This window comes from Mycteria americana, chromosome 2 (genome assembly GCF_035582795.1).
Source record: "Mycteria americana isolate JAX WOST 10 ecotype Jacksonville Zoo and Gardens chromosome 2, USCA_MyAme_1.0, whole genome shotgun sequence".
Taxonomy (NCBI): Eukaryota; Metazoa; Chordata; class Aves; order Ciconiiformes; family Ciconiidae; genus Mycteria; species Mycteria americana.
This window is the reverse complement of record NC_134366.1, coordinates 57898291-57917224: the sequence shown is the minus strand read 5'-3', so window position 1 is coordinate 57917224 and position 18934 is coordinate 57898291. Positions and strand designations below refer to the sequence as shown.

The 18934-nt window shown below is 35.1% G+C and overlaps 1 protein-coding gene across 4 annotated transcripts in view; it reads right to left on the bottom strand.

Annotated features, from left to right (window-relative positions):
- SUGCT (succinyl-CoA:glutarate-CoA transferase) overlaps positions 1-18934 on the bottom strand; it is a 336948-nt gene that overhangs the window by 280343 nt on the left and 37671 nt on the right. For all 4 annotated transcript variants that reach the window (XR_012774277.1, XR_012774278.1, XM_075493575.1 and 1 more), the window contains exons 7-8: positions 12694-12785; positions 4894-5037 (exon numbers count right to left, since the gene is read on the bottom strand). Coding sequence is in view for 2 of the 4 variants with exons in the window: in XM_075493575.1 (XP_075349690.1) it covers positions 4894-5037; positions 12694-12785 (236 nt within the window). In the remaining 2 variants the exon portion in view is untranslated. The remainder of the gene's footprint in view (positions 1-4893; positions 5038-12693; positions 12786-18934) is intronic.

The following is an 18934-nucleotide window of genomic DNA, read 5'->3' as shown; positions in this document are numbered from 1 at the left end:
CAACACACATTCCACAGAGGCCAATATTAAATTGAGTTACTGCCATGTTAGTATGGTCTTCTGGTCTATTCAATAAAATTCTGGCTACTTAAAACCCCGAGGGATAAGTTCTGTTCTTAGTTATACTGAGGTCCTCAATGGAAATTATCAAGAATAGTAGCCAAGTAATGTTTAATGCATAGTATATATTTAAAGAAATGTTCACATTAATTCAGATTTTATTATCTTTCCATAGCAGAGCTATGCAGTGGAAAAAACATCTCCATACAGTGCATACACAATTTTTTATCATGATGGAGATTAAGAATACAATGTTTTGCAAAGATGATGCTTTATAAGCTTGTAAAAATGAACCACTTATTCAAACCATACCCAAGACAACTGTGTAACAGTCCTCCTAGCTGTACTCCAAAATCACCAGCAGCAATGACCTCTTAAAAAGCAGATTTTCTTTCTGTATTCAGTCAACTCACAACTCTCAGTTAGCAAGCAGAGAAGCAACAAGACACAGCCAAGACACCTGAACAGTATTTGAGTTCTAAGATTGGTATTTCTCACACAACTTACTGCTCAAGGATGCTGTGAAGCCATATATATCCTGCAGGCAGTATGTAATTGTTACCAGTTTCACCTATACACAACAATTTGTAAAAGACATGTCATGAAAGCCCTGAATAGAGAGCACTAAAGCACCTTAAATAGATAAGCCTTAAACACAGTCATCTTGGGAAAAAGTGATGCAGAAACAAAAACTAATAGTTTCTAAACCTCACCATTATCTCAGTAAACCAACTGCCAAACTAAAGCACAAAGATGGAATATTACATTATTTTATACCAATTTGCTAGGTTTTTCTAGGGTCACTTCAAAATTTAGAGGAGATTAAGAGTTTGCTATGGCAAATACAAACTAAAACATAGTAATTAGAAGCAGAGAAGTGTCTGATGAACAATCATATAATACAAACAATATTAACCACATTATCCTGTCTGTGGAATCTGGGAAAAAAAATACACTCCAAAATTGCAGAAATGTTAAATGTAAAATACTTCTTGCAGATTTTCAATCCAAGAGAAACCAACTTATTACAGTATTTGTTGGAGCCTGGTTGTAATTAAATACAGGAAGGATATTAAAACTTCCAAGAGATTTTTTTTGAAGCCACAACAGAAGAAAAGGCACAATTGCATAATTGGAACCAAATCCAAAACCCACTTCCTTCTTATTTACTAGCATCATCTAAAGGACACTATTTAGATGCTGAAAGGTCTGGAGCTGACAACTGTAAATCATCTAAAAGCTAAAAATTTCAAAGGAATTGTATGACGTGGGTTAAAAGTTTATAGATGAGAGATACAGAAAGTTAGTACTCACTGCAAAACCACATCCTAGCGGTCACCGTATCTCTCTTGTCAATAAAATCCTAGAATTCTATTTTGTTGAGGGGAAAGAAATCCTCTTTGGTAGTAATAAGCTACTATAAAGCTATAGGGCAAAAATGTTTGACATGCAGAATTTGAAAGAAAGATGTCTTTTTAAGATATTCTAAAAGTAACATTTCTTTAGAGAACAGGATTTCACTTATTTGATTCTACACAGACCAGTTAAATACTAAACAAACTTGCCAGTCAGTGGGATATTTCTTTAAAAAGCTTCAGATCATTTTCATTGGCACTTGAATTCAGTTCAATGTTCTTTGTCATTAGCATATCTGTGCAGGAAATTAATATCAAAAGCATCCTCCAGCCCTCCCCGCCGCAAAAAAAAAAATGTAAAAAAGTCTTGCATTTCTGTAAGGCATGCAGAAAAGTGATGGTTTTCTGCAAAAAGCTAGGTTTTTTGCTATAAAATAAACCAAGGGGTTTTCAGGGATTTCTAATTATTTAAGTGCTTTAACCCCTGGGTTTTGGTTTTTTTTTTCCTCTCTGACACAGTCAAAGTCATCAACACTGCCCAGTGAAGACATATGTGTAAGGCCAGCTTCACAATTCTCAGTTCAGATGAAGGGATGGTCAAAAGGCGCAAGCATGCTGCTATATTAGCTCAGTGTATGGAATAGTGACAAAAGCAAAAGTTTCATACAGGTCCCTGCTGTCGTAACACTATTAATAGGAGGATGGTTCAGTAGCACTTTTGTTTTACACACAGAAAAAAAGATTCCTTTTTTCCTCACTAAAAATTACTACACTCCAGTGAAACTCACACTGAAGGAAAAAGTTATTGTGATGCATCTGTTTGACCTCTAGATCCCACCATTAATCAACTGCAACAAGAACCTAACAAAGTAAAAGTCTACAACTTCAGGTTCCTTATTGTTTAGGCAGCATCCGTGAGAGACTTCAAAAGCCCATTCTTTTTAAACATTCATCACATGAGAAAGAGCTAGCTTTAGATATCTCAGCTTGGTATGTAAAACCATAACCCCTTCGAAAGCATGGATCTTTCAAGAACCTGATCATATCACAGTAATTGTCTAACTTCCCTTTAAAAAAAAACATTACCACCAGTAGTACTGCAAGAGTAATTTCTTTTTTTACATTTTTAGATTTATGCTACTCTTTCTTAGTACAATCACCCTTAAAGACTTACAAATAACCCTCAGTTTTGCAGAAAGAAAGAAAACGAACCAGGAAAACTAGATGTTCTCAGAGAGATTCAGCTGTCAGTTACATTTTTCTTCATTCATTTTAACACATTTTTTAATGGGATTGATCACATGGGTTTATTTTTGGTACCCCAGCACCTCATCCATAAATATTTTTTCCAATTTAGTAAGAGTTCTCATTACAGTCTTGGGCCAACAACCTAAAGTTAATTTGGACTGAATTAACAGGCTTATCTAAAACAAAATAGCTGTTTTCTGAATAACAGCTTATACCCATACTCTATTCCAAAATACCAACTTACTTCAGTTTAATTTACCCAGCACTGAAGTAAATAAAAATACTTATTTTTCAATAAGAGTCTGCATGTATGGAATTACTTCTTAATAACTTTTAGATAACTATCATTTGATAACAAGCATGGAATGAGTTAATGTTTTAAAAAAAAAAAAATAGAAACACTAAACTGTCCCTTCACCATTTAGTACTTCTTCAGCTAAGCTCACAGAAATCAAACACCACATATCATGCTTTATTCACTAACATCTACCCAAGTCTTCATACCCTTTCTTGTGTATGGCAGTGGGTGGCCTAAAGGATGATGATGTGTAACTTCAGATGGAAATTTTGCAATATGAAAATACTTTTGTGCATAGCAAAATCTATCTTAACCAAGGAAAAAAGATTCTAAAGACAAATGAGGTGACAAAGTAAGGTGAAATAAAAGAAGAGATTTACAGCAACACCTAACTTTAACTCTTCTTACTTCCAGCATTTGATAAAATATCAAATAATAATCAAGAAGGCTCCATTAAAAAAAGCCAAAAAACTGTGGAACAAGGAATCAAAAAATAACAGAATTACTCTAGAAATTAATAGAAATTACTGGAAGTCCTTTTAATAAAATTAGAAATGAAAAAGATCAAGGAGAAGCTGCCATAATATAAAACACAAGGAGAAGCTGCCATAATATAAAGCACTATGATACCTTACACAAACAAAAAAAACCTTCCATATATATATATACAGAATAGTCAATAAAAGTTTAATATACATTTAAAACGTTTTTCTAAACTGCTTATTATATTTTTCAAATACAGACACAACATTTACAAATATACATAAGTATGATGAAAAGTTCAGTCCTTACAAACATTTCTGAAACAAATGAAAAATTCTTTGTTGATTTAAGCAAGGGCTTCCCCTCCTTTCCAGATCTGATTTCAGTAGGTATTTAAACAAGAGCAGTAGGTATTTAAACAAGAGCAACCTCAATCATTAGTCTCAATCATTATTATCATACAATCATATAGGTGGGAAGGAACCTTTGGAGGTCATCTTGTCCAACCTCCTGCTCACACCAGGGCCAACTTTTTGCACAATGGACATTCTATCATCTCTCAAATGTACTGACAGGTATAATGTGAAGAAAAATACAATTGAATAAAGACAAAAACAATGGAGCACTATAGTAGTTTTGATTAGTACTGCATACAGTTTTGATGTACATTTTAAAACGTACACAAAAATTCCTATGCACTGTATACCCAGTTGCTACCAGCAGGTATCTACATCAGCAAGACAACGTATCATCCAATCATACGCAGCTCACACCAACATCACTTTCTTTTTGTGAATTATAAATTACTGCACCAATGATGCTTAAAGACAATTTAAAGGTCTCATTATTCATGTTCTATGGTATATCTTTCATGATCAAAACATCTTTGTCTTTACAATTTTGATAAGATTTCTCTTTAACATGCTTAGAGAAAATGCTGCATCTTCAAGCTTACTTTATTCTTTAATTCCCAGAGCCAAAAAGCAGACCTCCTGGATTACATTACTTTGACACTTGGGTGATACTTGATTGCTCTGGGTGATTTTGCACAAGTCATTCAGTCACTCTGGTAGTAATATTACCCAGTGCCAAGGCCTCCCTTCCAACAGTGGTTTCACCATTTATGCTTGTCTATCTCATATTTCCTACTGCAACTCTTACTTACAATCTCAGGGATACTATAAACCTTGATTAACCCATGTTTTCAAAGAATATGGAGGTCCTTTGTGAAAAGTGAGAACCAAACATAATGCAGTAGTAACTATAACCATGTCATATAAATGGTCACTACCAGAGTGGCAGAATAAGGAAACTGTCACTTAATGCCATTATTGTCATTACTATTGTTGTCATTAGTTGTACTAACTAATTTGCATTATTTTATGTCAAAATGGTATTCTTAGGTTCAAACATCTACACAATGAAAAGCGATTTTTTTAAAACTCCTACCTGAGATGACAAGAGATTGCAGTCAATGTGCAGTCCTTTGCCCGTCTTATACCTCTGAAGTAAACCAGCCATAATGGCTCCATATGTATACAACCCAGTAGCAAGATCTGTCATGGCTACTCCTGGTCTAACTGGCTCACCATCCTAAAGAAAAAGAAGAAAACACCCCAAATCAAAACAAGACAAACAAAACAAAAAACAAAAACAAAAAAAAGAAGAAAACAAGCAGAGGCAAAACATTACTTTTTGTTATAGTACATTCTACACAAGACTCATCTGAAAAAGTGTTTACATGTTTCTGCATTGCAAACCGCAAGAAATAAGAGTATCTCGGAGTGAACTGAAGTATAAAAACTACCACTGAAAAACAGATATTCTTGCAGTATCTACACAATACTGTAACTTCATGATGCTGCAGACTGCAAATTGTGAGTGATTTATTAGGCTACTTTTTGCCTTAATAACATAATGCTTCAAATCATCAATGCAAAAAGAAAAGAGATAGTTAGAGACAAGGGAATCCAGGCAAAACTGAATTTCATTATGCCTGGAAGCCAAAGGTCTAAAGGATTTCCACAGTATGCTGACCCAGGTGCATGTCTGTTTGAAAGGCAGAACTATACTGCTTTACTTTTCTCACTCTCTTTTTCTCCCTCCTCTTCTGGCCCTCCCCCAGCCAAATTTCAGTTTTGTATTTTCCAGTATACACACTCCAGGCTTCTAGTGAGAAAGCAAAAACAACTTTGTTTTGTTTACACATGTACACATTTCACATGTAAATACATGCAAATTCTTGACATTCTGACCAATAATCACTGGAAAGTTGTTGGTTCAAATATTCTTTTTCAGTATGTCATCCCTTTTTCTGGCATCAAGGGAAGAATCTTCATTTTCCTAATCATGGGCATGAAATACTGCCCCTCTGCAATCAAGGGCAGAATGAACTTCTAATTTCAGTCAAGGTAGGCTTTTACCATAGGAGCTTAAAAGTGCTTCTTCTGAGATGTTCTCCCATTTCCTACTCTGAAGAGTTTGAGGTCGGATGCTCAGATTCTGGCAGCAATTGCTTGCCCTGAAGTACAGTCCACAACTAGCAGCGCACAGTTAATGGGACTGCTTCAGAGTTTCAGCACCTCAGTAAGCCTATCATAAGCCAACTTAAAATCAATATAATTGATAAATAATAACTGTTTGTCAAAGTTCCCATAAATGCCTTTAAACTAATCTAGCATAAATTCAATAAGATTGAATTTATAGAATTACTTTAATTAATCATGTCTAAACTGCTAAGTATAATCATACTTTAAGATTGCAAGAGTGTTATGTTTACTGATAATTATAAAAAAAATAGTGTCTTGGCTTCACATAAAAAATTTAAAACTTACCTTCACCATGTTTTTTTTCTTTTGCACTCCAACAGGATTTATGTAAGTCTGATATCAAGTCATATGTAAGTTAAAAATTATTTTAAGAAAAATAATATCATATTGCATTATCAATTACATTAATAGGTCAATTCTGGGATAAAAGACTGTAGTACAATATTTTCTATGTAAGATGGAAAAGGCTGCTATTTTATTCATATCATAAAAGTGACTAAACAAAATTATAAAATCGGTATCAAATATGACAAAATTTTTTTAAAAAAATCTCACTTACTGTCATTCAAACTGCAGTAAGGATTAGTCTGTGACTATCTATAGCGTAGATATTAAGGATGATGTATAAACTACATATCCTTAAGGTGAACACTACTTTAGGAAGTACTTCTTTTTTGAAGAATCTCTTATTTCTTCCTTCTCCACACTCTACACTAAACTACTTCAGCTTCCAAGCAGAAAGAACAACTCAAAGGTTCCATCCGTTTACCACTCTCCTTGTACCAAACTCTGGGAGTAAATAGGAAAGGAAGTTCTTTATTTTTATACGTGTAGGCCTACTGAGAAAACTAATTAGCACATGAGAAGGTTTTCGCTCCTCAGAGCTATCACTGAGAAATACAAATGGAAAAAAAAACCCAAAAACATTTCCCCCATATTATCTGCTGCAAGTTCTCAGTTTGTTAAATTGTTCTTTCTTCATTACAACCAAGATGCTGGGATAAGAAGAAATCAAAAAGACTTAAGATTTTGCATACAGATGTGCAGCAACATTCTTAGTTTGAAAACACTTCCCACTGTTTTCAAAGCGTCATTAATTTTACCCTTGATGGAAAAAACTACACTTTGAAGATATAAAGATCAGGACTATTTTAATAGATTGTTATACATGAATTGTCTTCCAAGCCTTAATTCCAGCACTTTCCTCATCAAGTACTAAACCGCCTAATGTTGTAAAGCAAACACTTCCTTTGCCTCAGTAAAAAGTTCACCTTTATTTCTAAAAATACTTTCACAATTTCCCCTTACAGAACACTCTTACAAACTACTAGCACTATACTGCTATGTTATTTTTAACACATTGGCTATACTTCATCCTAACACTCCACAACCTATAATTCTGCAGCAGTCCACACAATTTCAATTCTTTCTTGGTCTTTCTACCAAGGTCTATGAGTAGCTGCCATTTTTCACCCTTTAATCAGCTTCTAATGTCTACCTGTGCCATAAACCAGTCTTTCTGTGACAGGATGCATAGCTGTAAGTACTGTGAAATGGATTCATTCAGGTTTTCATCTCTATCCTGCAGAACAAGGGATATGAAGCTGCTTTATACGAAGGATAAAGCTCCACACACACAGAAATACCTTCCTTTAGACAGTTTCTGACAGCACAGCAGTACTTTTGTGTAGCTAATGTTATACTAGTTCCCTGATAAAAGTAGGGATCCACACAGTAGCTTTTATTCACGCAAATTATTTTAAAAGTAACAAACACCACCACCACCCCTCCACCAGCCAAAAGTGATATTACTGTTCTGGTAGAAGGACAAAATGTAGCCCTAGTCAGGGAGAAAGTGGTTTAAGCAAACAAAGCTGCCACCCAGGCTCAAGGGCTGGGTTGATCCCTACTTAAGGGCAGCACCAGGACATGCCCTTTGCTCATTTGAGAAGTTGAAGATTCACTCCAGTAGAGCAGACTTTTCTTCTGTCACTGCACTTTGCTATTGCTCAATCTTACCACCAGTTTACACTTTTATTCCTAATTTTTGCTGTTTGCTAAATTCCTTACAATCTGTCAACACATTCTGGCCCAGAGATAGCCCCAACACATTTTGGAAGCTTCCTTTCCTGAATCTTTTTTTTGCCCTTTGACATTATTTCTCTTCCCCAATTTACATCAGTAATATAAAAATGATCCATTAAAAAGGAAATTGTTCTGAAATGACATGCTTAATAAAAGTATTCTAAGTCCAGTAGTCTTTACAGATGGGAAATAGCTGCTAAAGCTAATATGAACTGGCAATGGCTATATTTTTCAACAGCTCTGAGCTATATACCATGTGTACTCTTGTTGCAGTTTGTTTGGTTTTAAGCTGCAGAATGGCCCCTCTGGTATTGTAGATCCCAGTCATGTCTTGCCGTCTCATGTTCAGTAAAACAAAAATGTTTCTTCAGTAAGAAAGAATGCACAACCATAAAGATACCCTGGATATCAAAAATTGCATGTAATAATCCACTTGTAGATGGAAGGGGATTTGTATCCAAATTGGTTTTTATTTAATTAATTTCAAGTTATTGCCTTAATGAGTCATAGACACTTTCATCAAAGGGACATTCATCTGGCACTGATGTATCTGAATATATTAAGTAAAAGCTTTCTGTTCATCAAATATGAAACTTGAATGTGGCGTTTAACCAGGAAATATCTATAAATTATGTCATCCAGGACAATAAAAGTGTCATCAGTGTAAACTTTGTCCTTTTAGCATATTTTAATTTATGTAAAGAAAAACTGAATGTGGCCTGAAGCAACTACTTTCATTCAAAATGAGTTTGTGGTACAGATTTACACAAAACAGATTCCCCACTATTGCTTGTAAATTTGCATAAACATACTAGAATTTCAAGTTTCACAGGTGTCATACATTTCTAATACAGAGTTAATCAAGTACATGTGTAACAGCTTGAATTCCATGCAGGTTTCTGCACATGAAAACATGCTTTAAAGATAGCAGTCTACTGTACACTGAATGTGTTTGGTTTTGTACAATCAGCAAAAACAACACTAGCACAAGTGCAGTTGTTTGTGCCTGTAACTTTGCAATATTGCAGAAGTTATAGCTTGATTTCAAGGTTCAGAACTTTGCTCAGAAGCATGTCAAAGTAATCAGCATTAAGTCATTTCAGTAACAATTATTTCCTAGTAAAAAAAGCAAGCCATTCAGAATTTCTTTATGCAGGAATCTTCTCTCAGATCTTAAAAATCAGATGTATAAAGCATATGATCTTGTCTCCCTTTCAAGAGGTTTATACTGTGTGCCAAATGTGATATTATTGTGTAACTTTGGTGCATTCCACATTTGTATTACACTAACTTTATCTCCTTAATAAAAAGATAACGTGGATAAAATACACACATTTTAGTCAGAAACTTCCATCTCTTCCACTGTGACCTCTTTACTGCCTAAAAAATTATAGTGTTAGATGAAATATTGTGTTAGATGAAAGTATTGAAGAAAATGAATGCTACATATGTGACAAACTTAATGATGGTTTAAGTTTTGCTCCAAGTCCTGCTCTGGTAATATACTGATTTCACAGAATCACAGAATCATATAGGTTGGAAAAGACCTTTAAGATCATCGAGTCCAACCGTAAACCTAACACTACCAAGACCACCACTACACCATGTCTCTAAGCACCTCATCCAAATGTCTTTTAAATACTTCCAGGGATGGTGACTCAACCACTTCCCTGGGCAGCCTGTTCCAATGCTTGATAACCCTTTCAGTGAAGAAAAATTTCCTCATATCCAGGCATGGCATAATTTTATGCCAATTTTATGCCATAAATTTCATAGCGTAATATTAAGACTTTACTGACTGGAGGCATGGCCTCAGTACCCAATAAAGTTATGTGATCTGCAACAGTAAACTGCTTTCTGAGACATTAAATCAGTAGCCAGATGATTGGAACAAACTAAAATTCACAACATGAAACTTCTCTAAGCTAAAATGGAATATATATTGCTACTAGTTCTATCCATTTTTAAAATGTCATATACAGGACATAATTTTAGTATCCTGTTATTAAAATGCTTTGTGAGGAGCTGTAAATATGTATTAACATACCTCAAAATTAAGCACCTCAGCAATGTATGTAGATGTTTTGTTGCTGCTGCTCAAATTCATTACAATTTGTCTACTGTCATCAGCTGATACCTCTAAGACCATCCTGCAAGCACATTCAACGGCTTGTTTACTGAAGGGAAGTTTCCACAGAACATTGTTATACTGATGTTATTATGCTGATTATGTATAGCTACCGCAATGCAATACAAAACCAACATCATCTGTTACAACTTTTCTTTTTTTTTTTTTCTGCCCAGTTCATAAGACTGGCATTTTCAATCATATTTAAGCAAAAAAAAAAAAAAAAAATCATACTTTAGTTTACTATGGTATGTTACTTTTAGTATATGAATTCCATGTTACCTGGTCAACAAATAATTCAAGATTTAATAAGTAATAGTAAGGTTCTTTTTTCTTCTTTATTTTGGCGACTTTTCTACATGCTGACTGAAACAAGGTTTTCTACTTTTTTCAGAGCTAGTTTTGTGGAATTTTAAACACAACCCAGTCACATGAAAATAAATGTAGAATATGGAAGATTTTACTATTAATAATACATTGTTATTTTAAAGTAACTTTCAAACAAGCATACAATATGATTTTAAAGCCACTTGTGTAAATTTTCACTACAACAACAAAAGGCACATTTGCTTCTTTGGAGTCATTGACCACTTAAGTCTTTGAAACAAAACTGTCCCTCTATACATCAGAAAATGGTTTTGAGAAACTGATGAAATAATATATGACCAACTTCAAATAAAGAAGAAGCTTCAAATAAGAAGCAAGTTTTAGCATATTTATTTTAATCATGCAAGAGAATGACTAAGTTTGAATGAATTGTTAAAAAGTCCCCAGTGAATAGATGGAACTGTTACTAACAATGATTAAATGATTCCTATGATTACATTGCCTCAAGTCCTGGTGAGGTGATACGAACATCTGGATTTCCACTGTAGATCTTAACAAAATCTTTTAATAAATTCCATCTTCATAATGGCCACTGAGGACTATTACTCTCATAATACAACTGACATGCAACTATTCAGTGTAACACTTGTATTTTCTCTCATTCACATATCACTGAAAAGCTTTACAAGAGTCCTGTTTTTTTCAATTTTTCAACATACTTTCCTTTATTCGCGTGGTACTAACAACATTTGCCCCTTTCTAACAGTTTATACTTTCATTTAATTTTGTTTGGTATATTTTGAGGTGTGCATGAAGTTTCTGGCATTGTATTGGAAGTACTAACCTTCACTCTACAGACACCAGGGTCAGAATGTAAAAATTACTTACACTACAGTTACTGTGATCAGTCATTGCTTAGTGTATATGTGCATTATACATTTGAACACAAGTACCTGTAAGGACTGCACTCAACTTCATGTCTTGTCATGTTCTGAGATGGGACATCCTATGAGTATGTATTATTAACAAAGCAGCAATGGGCATACAGTCTTAGGACACTAGGCATGAGATGTTTCAGTTTCCTTGGTCAAACAATACCTGACTTTTTTTTTTTTTTTTTTTTTAAAGAAAGAAGGACTCTGGTAACAATAATTGCCACAAGCACAGAGTTCTGATATTTGCCATTGTTCTCAGCAAAAAAAACAAGTCTATTGGCAGAATATCAATCCTACAGTAATGTCCAGATCATGCATGGTTAGCTTTCAACAACCTACTCAAACATGAATATCTGACACTAAGTACAGAAACTTGATGAACTTCTTGTTTATCTAGGGCATGCAAGTGTCATACTCTAAAGATCTGCACTACTGCTTCCAGAGTATCAGGAGCACCACCACAGAAGACTATGGAGTGTTTATGATGCATGGAACAGACTTGTAACACTATCTTACTTGAGAAGCGAGATTTGGAGACCACGTTCCCTGCATCTGTAGGTGATTCAAGGCAGCTTAAGTAAACACCTATTTGACGAGCATTTTTCTGAGATGAAGACACATGTTCTATGTATCCCTGGAATCCAGATACTAAACTACCTCTGTAATGCTTCCCGCACTAGTGCAACTACCAAAGATCTTGGATATCAGTGGGAACAGCAGCACATAAAGCTTCTCCAGAACTACTAATGGCACCTCTCTGCTTACTTTTAGGCACGATGATTGAAAAGACAGGTTGTCAGAGTTATCTGGATGCCTTCACAATTCCCTCTTTTAAAGAGGGAATATCAATATGAAAGCATGGGTGAGACTTCCCACACATATGTATGGTTCCATCATCCAGGTGTCAACAATGTGCCTATTACAGCTCTTGAAGTGACTACAAGTGGCCATTAACAGGTTAGCATAAATTGTCAATTTATTCACTGGAGATTTAGGATACCATTTTTCTTCTATTTCTCGGGCATTGGCTTTGCGAGCCTGGAGTGAGACAGTTGAAGGACATAAGCACTGTCATTTTCTTAGATTCCCAGAGACAAGACCTCTTGTTGGACTCAGGAGGGCATACGTAACAGATATGTTAGCATAGGCTAACTTGCTCCATGCAGCATCAAGTTTTAGTATATGGCACAAAGATTCTATTAAATTTGTAAGTTGAGCACCATACCTCATGCCCTGTGATATGCATGAGACCAGAAACAGCAGCTGCAATGGAGTCATATCCACCTCTCTGAACCATTGGACCAGTCTGACCATAACCTAAAACAGAAAGAGAACAATTAGTAATTCAATCAAGGACAAGTACAAAAAACATATTACTACTTTAGTACAAAAAGGAACCAACTAGTATTTCTCATCAGCTTTTGTTCACAAGTTGTCCAGATTGTACAACCAATGAATACTATTGTATTCTATTTATTCCTGAACATTTTTAAGAGTAAACGGTTGGATTTATCCTGTACAGGTTGATGATGTGTTTGATCTTAGTTCTAGACACATTCCTGGCCCTGATACATTTCATTCCCTTTGGATAGAATTCCTTTTTTAATTTGCTGGGTCAGCTGCAGTGGGATTCAGATGTCATTTCAGAGGCTCTACAGTATCTCTACAGGCCTCCAAACTGCTGTCCAACAGGGCCCATGTTGCCTGTGTTATATCTCCACTCTGCAATAACGATATCTTGAATACCACAAATGATACTAAAATCACAACACTATGGTTTAGACACATGAATTGTTCCCCTCTTACTTCTCTTACTTTATTCCATATCTAAACAGAGCTACCTTCAAAATAAAACATTGTTTACAACAGAGGGCAAGGCTGGCCCTTTAGCAAGTACACATAATCTGTTTGCCAAGAGTTAGCAACAATGAAATACAAAATACAAAAAACTTTTACGGAACTACACAAATACAGTTTTGTTCAGCTATAGAATTAACTTAGAATTAACAGCTGTAGCCAGAAGGATGTTTTCTTGCTTTTCTCTTCTTTAACTCATCATGTTCTTCCAACCACCATTACAAAATCTTCCAGTTGAGGAGGTTTTGCAGGATGAACTGAAGAGGTTACAAATCCAGATCAATCCTATTCCCCTGCCAGGGATTACTGCCTGTCAATCACAGTATAACATAATAATTTAGGGCTGAAATTGGAGGCAGTTAATGTACTGGACCTGTACAATGTTAATGACCTTAAGTGGTCAAAGAGGTCTTTTATGGAACCAGTGACCACCAACACAGAGGGGAGAAGTCAAAAGGGAAGGAGCAACATGTTTGATTGCTATTATTAGAACTAATAGAAACCATCAGACCCCTTAAGAATCAGATTTAAGAGTATCTCTTCCTCAAAGAGGTAGCAAATTCAAAAGCTATTCTCATGCTTTCTTGTCCCTTTTCAGATACCTCTAGGAGAAAACCCTTAATCACAGGAGCAAACATTTAGGAGATATTTGTCACAGACAAGATTCCTAGTTTGACTGGCACTTTTAAGGCAACGTTTCTGTATTACTCTTAGTTGTGAGGACAGTATTAAAATAAAAATATATCAACATATACTGCAAGATAAAACTTCCTGAATCTCCTAAATTCCTTTTAATTATTGTCCCAGAATAATCTTCTCTATATACAGACAGCCTGTTTAGTAGACATGACAGTCTAAACATTGGCTTTGTTAATTACAGCACACAATTAGAAATCATTACTCATTGGGGTAATCTTCTTCAGTTCCTCCACTTGGACCAATGCTGTTACGTACAGAATTCATAAATGACTTCTAATGTACAGTGCAGGAGAATAATGATCACTTCAAACTGGAGTTAAAGCACTTTGTTACTCCAATTAATATTTAGTAAATCATATCAAGCAAAACAATATCCACTAGCCATACTGACTTTCCCATTATACCACAAACTATCTTAATTACCTGATATTTTTCTGGAGACATCAGATCCACATTGTGCAAAGCTGAGGACGAACTCAACTTCTACACTCAGTGTCACAGGGAATATCAGGATACTACAGCCAGCACATTGACTTTGTCAATGTAGCCTCAAAACAAACATTTTGGAGGAAAGGATTCAATACTTTTCTTATGGTCAAATCTGTATCTTATTGACTTCACTACTCACAAGAGAGGAGAAAAAAACTACCAGTTTACCCAGTTTTATTCGAAATCATGTCTCTGACAACAGCTGACTGTGAGACCCTAAAGAGCAACTGGTGACATTTCCTTTCATATTTACACAAGAGTGGTTTAATTTTCAAACATAACAGGACTAGCAAATAAACTATGGTGGATCCACCCAAAAATGCTCTAAAGGGCTCTAACTAGGCATATACTATTATCGCATTGGAATGAACTGTGGCATTAAAACCATTTAAATGTGTGGGGCCACTTCAAAAACAAAATCTTGCTCAATAAAAAAAAAATACTCAAAACAACTTTAATTGAATAGTGAAAAGCATATTGAAGTAAGTGAGAAATTATGTACTGGCCTCAATTATTAACAAAGAAAAGACATCTCAACACGTCTGCTCACACAAATGTTTTCATAAACAGAAAACATCTGAAAAATAAGCATTTAGTATGTAGACAGAACAACTATAAAATGCTTTGCAATGCTCTTCTGGTAAGGACAAACACCCATCCCTCAAACACTATATTCAGGAAAGGTGACAGGCAACAAGTCATGCATTTTTCTAGTGGTATTTTAGAAATACAATTTTTGACTTCTTTTCACACATAACAGCCTGGTTTCAAAATAAAAGTTATTATTTAATGGCTTTTTGGTTAAAATTAGAGGTTCTAAGGAGTGTTTAATTAGTTTTCACAGCTCAGAATAGATTAAAAAGGAAAAAAATACATAATTCTGCTTTTGATCTGAATTCTGAATTAGCAAAACTAGTGTGGGGACAAAATCTGTTGTCATTGGAAATTGGTTGCCCCAGGAAATATGGACATATAAAATGCCTGGAAGAAGAGGTAGCCATCTAACTGTGAGGGTTAAGTGACAAATAGCTATTTCTAAAAATGAAATATCTCATTATCCAGACAAAAATCAAAGGGTAAACATTATTATTCTAGTAAACTACACAGGTCAATGGAGCAACCCAGTACAGATATTTTAGAAATAACTATGAACACAAATACAAAAAGTTTGAAGGAGAGCACAAATTTACATTCAGAAAATTTTCAGCCTGGTGCACAAATCTCACCATAACTGTAATATACACACATACATATATATACACACATATGCGTATATGTGTGTATGTATATATATATATATATATAAAAAATATTTTTAAAACTTGTTAAAGATATAAAAATGCCATCCAACGTTCATATTTGCCCAAATACCCTGTGTACTCTCACACTTGAATTCAGCATGCAAAAGCATAGATTTGCAGTTACACATGCTTAACCCTAAATATAGGTTCCTGATTAGTATAACGTAATTAGTGTCTTATCAAGTTTAGGTACAACAGAAAATATTTTAAGCTAAAAAGATAATCCCTCTTGAAGACAGAAAGCATAGACTTTACAGCGATGGTCTCTGAAGATGAAACAAGGCAACTGATCACACTCTTTGCTCTGAACTGCCCTCTAGTGGACTTTACCTCCTTAGGCTAGAGCCAGTATTTAAATAGCCTCTTTCTACCAGTAGAGAATGTATTTTAGTCCCTTAAGTCCAGCGAATATCTTTTTCTGGGGGCACTATATTTCAGAGGAGAGACACAAGAATTTAAAACTTAATTTAATGAAACTGAGAGTTTTCTAAATAATTTCAGCTGGAGAGGGAGCTACACAGATGCTTAATCTCATGTAAAGCTTTAGATTTGTGTAAAACGGAATCTGGAAAGAACAAAAGAAAGTTGCACCCCCCCCAAATCCCTATGCGACTCCCAAAATCCCTGTTCTACACCTTGCACTAGGAAGGCACAATTTATTCTGATACTTGCCACATTCTCACACACCTAGGTCTCAAAATTGTTGCAGTATGAGCTGGTTTGCTCTACTGCAAAATGTACATCAGTTTCACAATCAAACTGGTTATAAGACACAATAATCCCCAGTCAGATCTCCACGTGCCTCCTAAAAATTGTCATTGTCAAAGCATTATTTAATCTGCATAGCAAGCATTTGAAACCCCCAGAAACACAAACTCTAGCTGTCCACTAAAGGACTATTTGCTTATTCAGCAGTCACTTACACCTAAACCTTCCTGTTCCTGTCCTGACCCTGCAGCCAAGTCTATCTTCTACATAAGAAAGTGTACGTTTATTGTCTTTACCTTTTTGTGAGCAAGAAAAATGAACTGGGTATGAGACAACTATGAACAAACAAGTTGTACTGGCTGCTTTGTATCAGCTTAAGGGACACACGGGCCTTTATGGGAGGCATTTACAAAGTGAATGCCACAGCTTTCCACCAGCAATCCTGTATCCCTCACAATTTCCACCAGCAATCCTGTATCCTTATCTCAGACAAGAATGGAGAAAGTGACCTTACTGGCTGTATTTAGCATCCTCTGTTTTTCAGAACTTTCCATGTGGTTGAAGATAAATTTGCAACTGAAAATTTTGAAAGAATATTCTTAACTAAGATCTCCACCACCTCTTTTTTAGTCTGCAGCATAACATACAGTGTATGAATATTCAAAATGAGACATGCTTAACATGACATTAAAAAGGATATATCTGTTCCTGTATCTATTTTTTTCATATTTGGGGGAATATGACAATTAAAGTTTCATAACATAAGGCAGCTAATACGGAATAATGCAGCTCACAGCTATTCTAAAAAAGCCTCCAGTTGTTTGGTGGCCAAATCTTTGATACAGAGCAACAAGAGAAGACTCAAGATGCCTAAAAAATATTTATCTAGCAAATCTGAAAGGTAATCATGTCAAGATAAACAGTAAATTATAATAGCACTAAGATCCTCATCACTAGCTGGCGGCATTACAGAAGTAACTTTAAGCAAGACACATTGCAACTGATTGAAGATTCATTTGGCAAAATGAATTGAAACAAATTTCCTGTAAATAATGACAATATATACCCATTCCAATTAAAACTAAGAGTGAGACTGCTGCTATTATCCAATTAAATTACATTGCTATTAATACATCACAATTCATGACAAAGGGAAGGACTGAAAGTATTTCTTTCCCCCGGATTTTTCTAGTTGGATCAGAGGGACCTAGTAAAACAAAGACACTCTTTAATGGGAAATAAATCTTAGCTACTTCTCCAGGGTTGGTGTGACATTCCTGCTCTGAGGAAAGGGGGCCAATTAGTCTGAAACGCAGAAGTTGCCTCTGACACAATGAAGCTAATCATTTCTGTGCTTAGTGTAGAAGTGCCATGTGATGGCACTCAGGCTTTAGAACATACTGCAGGAAAAATAATAATATTTACAGGCATCATATGGGACAAAAGTTGGGGAAAAAATAACATGTCATAACAAACTACTGCTAGTTTATCACTTTAAAATGGTCAATGTATTTATCACATAAAAGAGACATACTTTGTTTTGGAATCCACTCTAAATGATTCTGTTCTGAGAGACAGAAATAAATATTATGAAGTGAAAAAGGTCAGGCTGACGATTAGGAAAAATGTATTAGAAGCAAAAGCTGTTAGACTGCACAAAAGTGTTATTAGTGAAGCTGGCAAATGCCAGATGCTCAAAGATGTCACACTAAATTTAAAAATGCTAGCAAAAACTGTTTCCAAAAAGAACTCTGTTACAAAAACAGACTAATGTGTCTTTCCAGGTTTAGCTTTTAATACCATGTCAGCTACAACATAGCTTTATTTCATTTTGCCAGATGACAGTGGGATTTTTAGCTACATTTATGGCAGACATTCTTCATAAATTTTGAGAAAGCAGGCAAACCAAATAAACAACTTTGTCCCAAAGTTCTATGTGTTTCCATGCTATTCCAAGACGTGTACTGAACACATATTTGAACACCTCGTTTCCTTGCTTAGGAGTTACTGACAATATGATGACAGGATTCCTAACATGTATAAAAACAATTCATTTTGGCTAGGAGCTGCCTGAAAGTATCTGGGATAAACAGACACCAATGTGTTGCAATATCATCACTTAAAGGACAATCACCCTAAAAACAATATTTTTATGTAGATTACCTTAGTTTCATTTGGGATTTTTACAAGTTAACAAAAATGCTTTTTCATTTCTCAGGTTGTAGTGCATTTGATTTGTATTTGATGAAATCCAACACTTTCCCCAGGATAGCGGGACACAAACACAGTTTGCACCTTCCACAAAACAACAGAGAAAGAAGTAAATCTTAAAAAAATTCCTAAAAGCACAGGAACTGGAAGGGAGACAAAAGAACTCATGCAACACCTGAAATTGCTACTCATTTCTTCAAT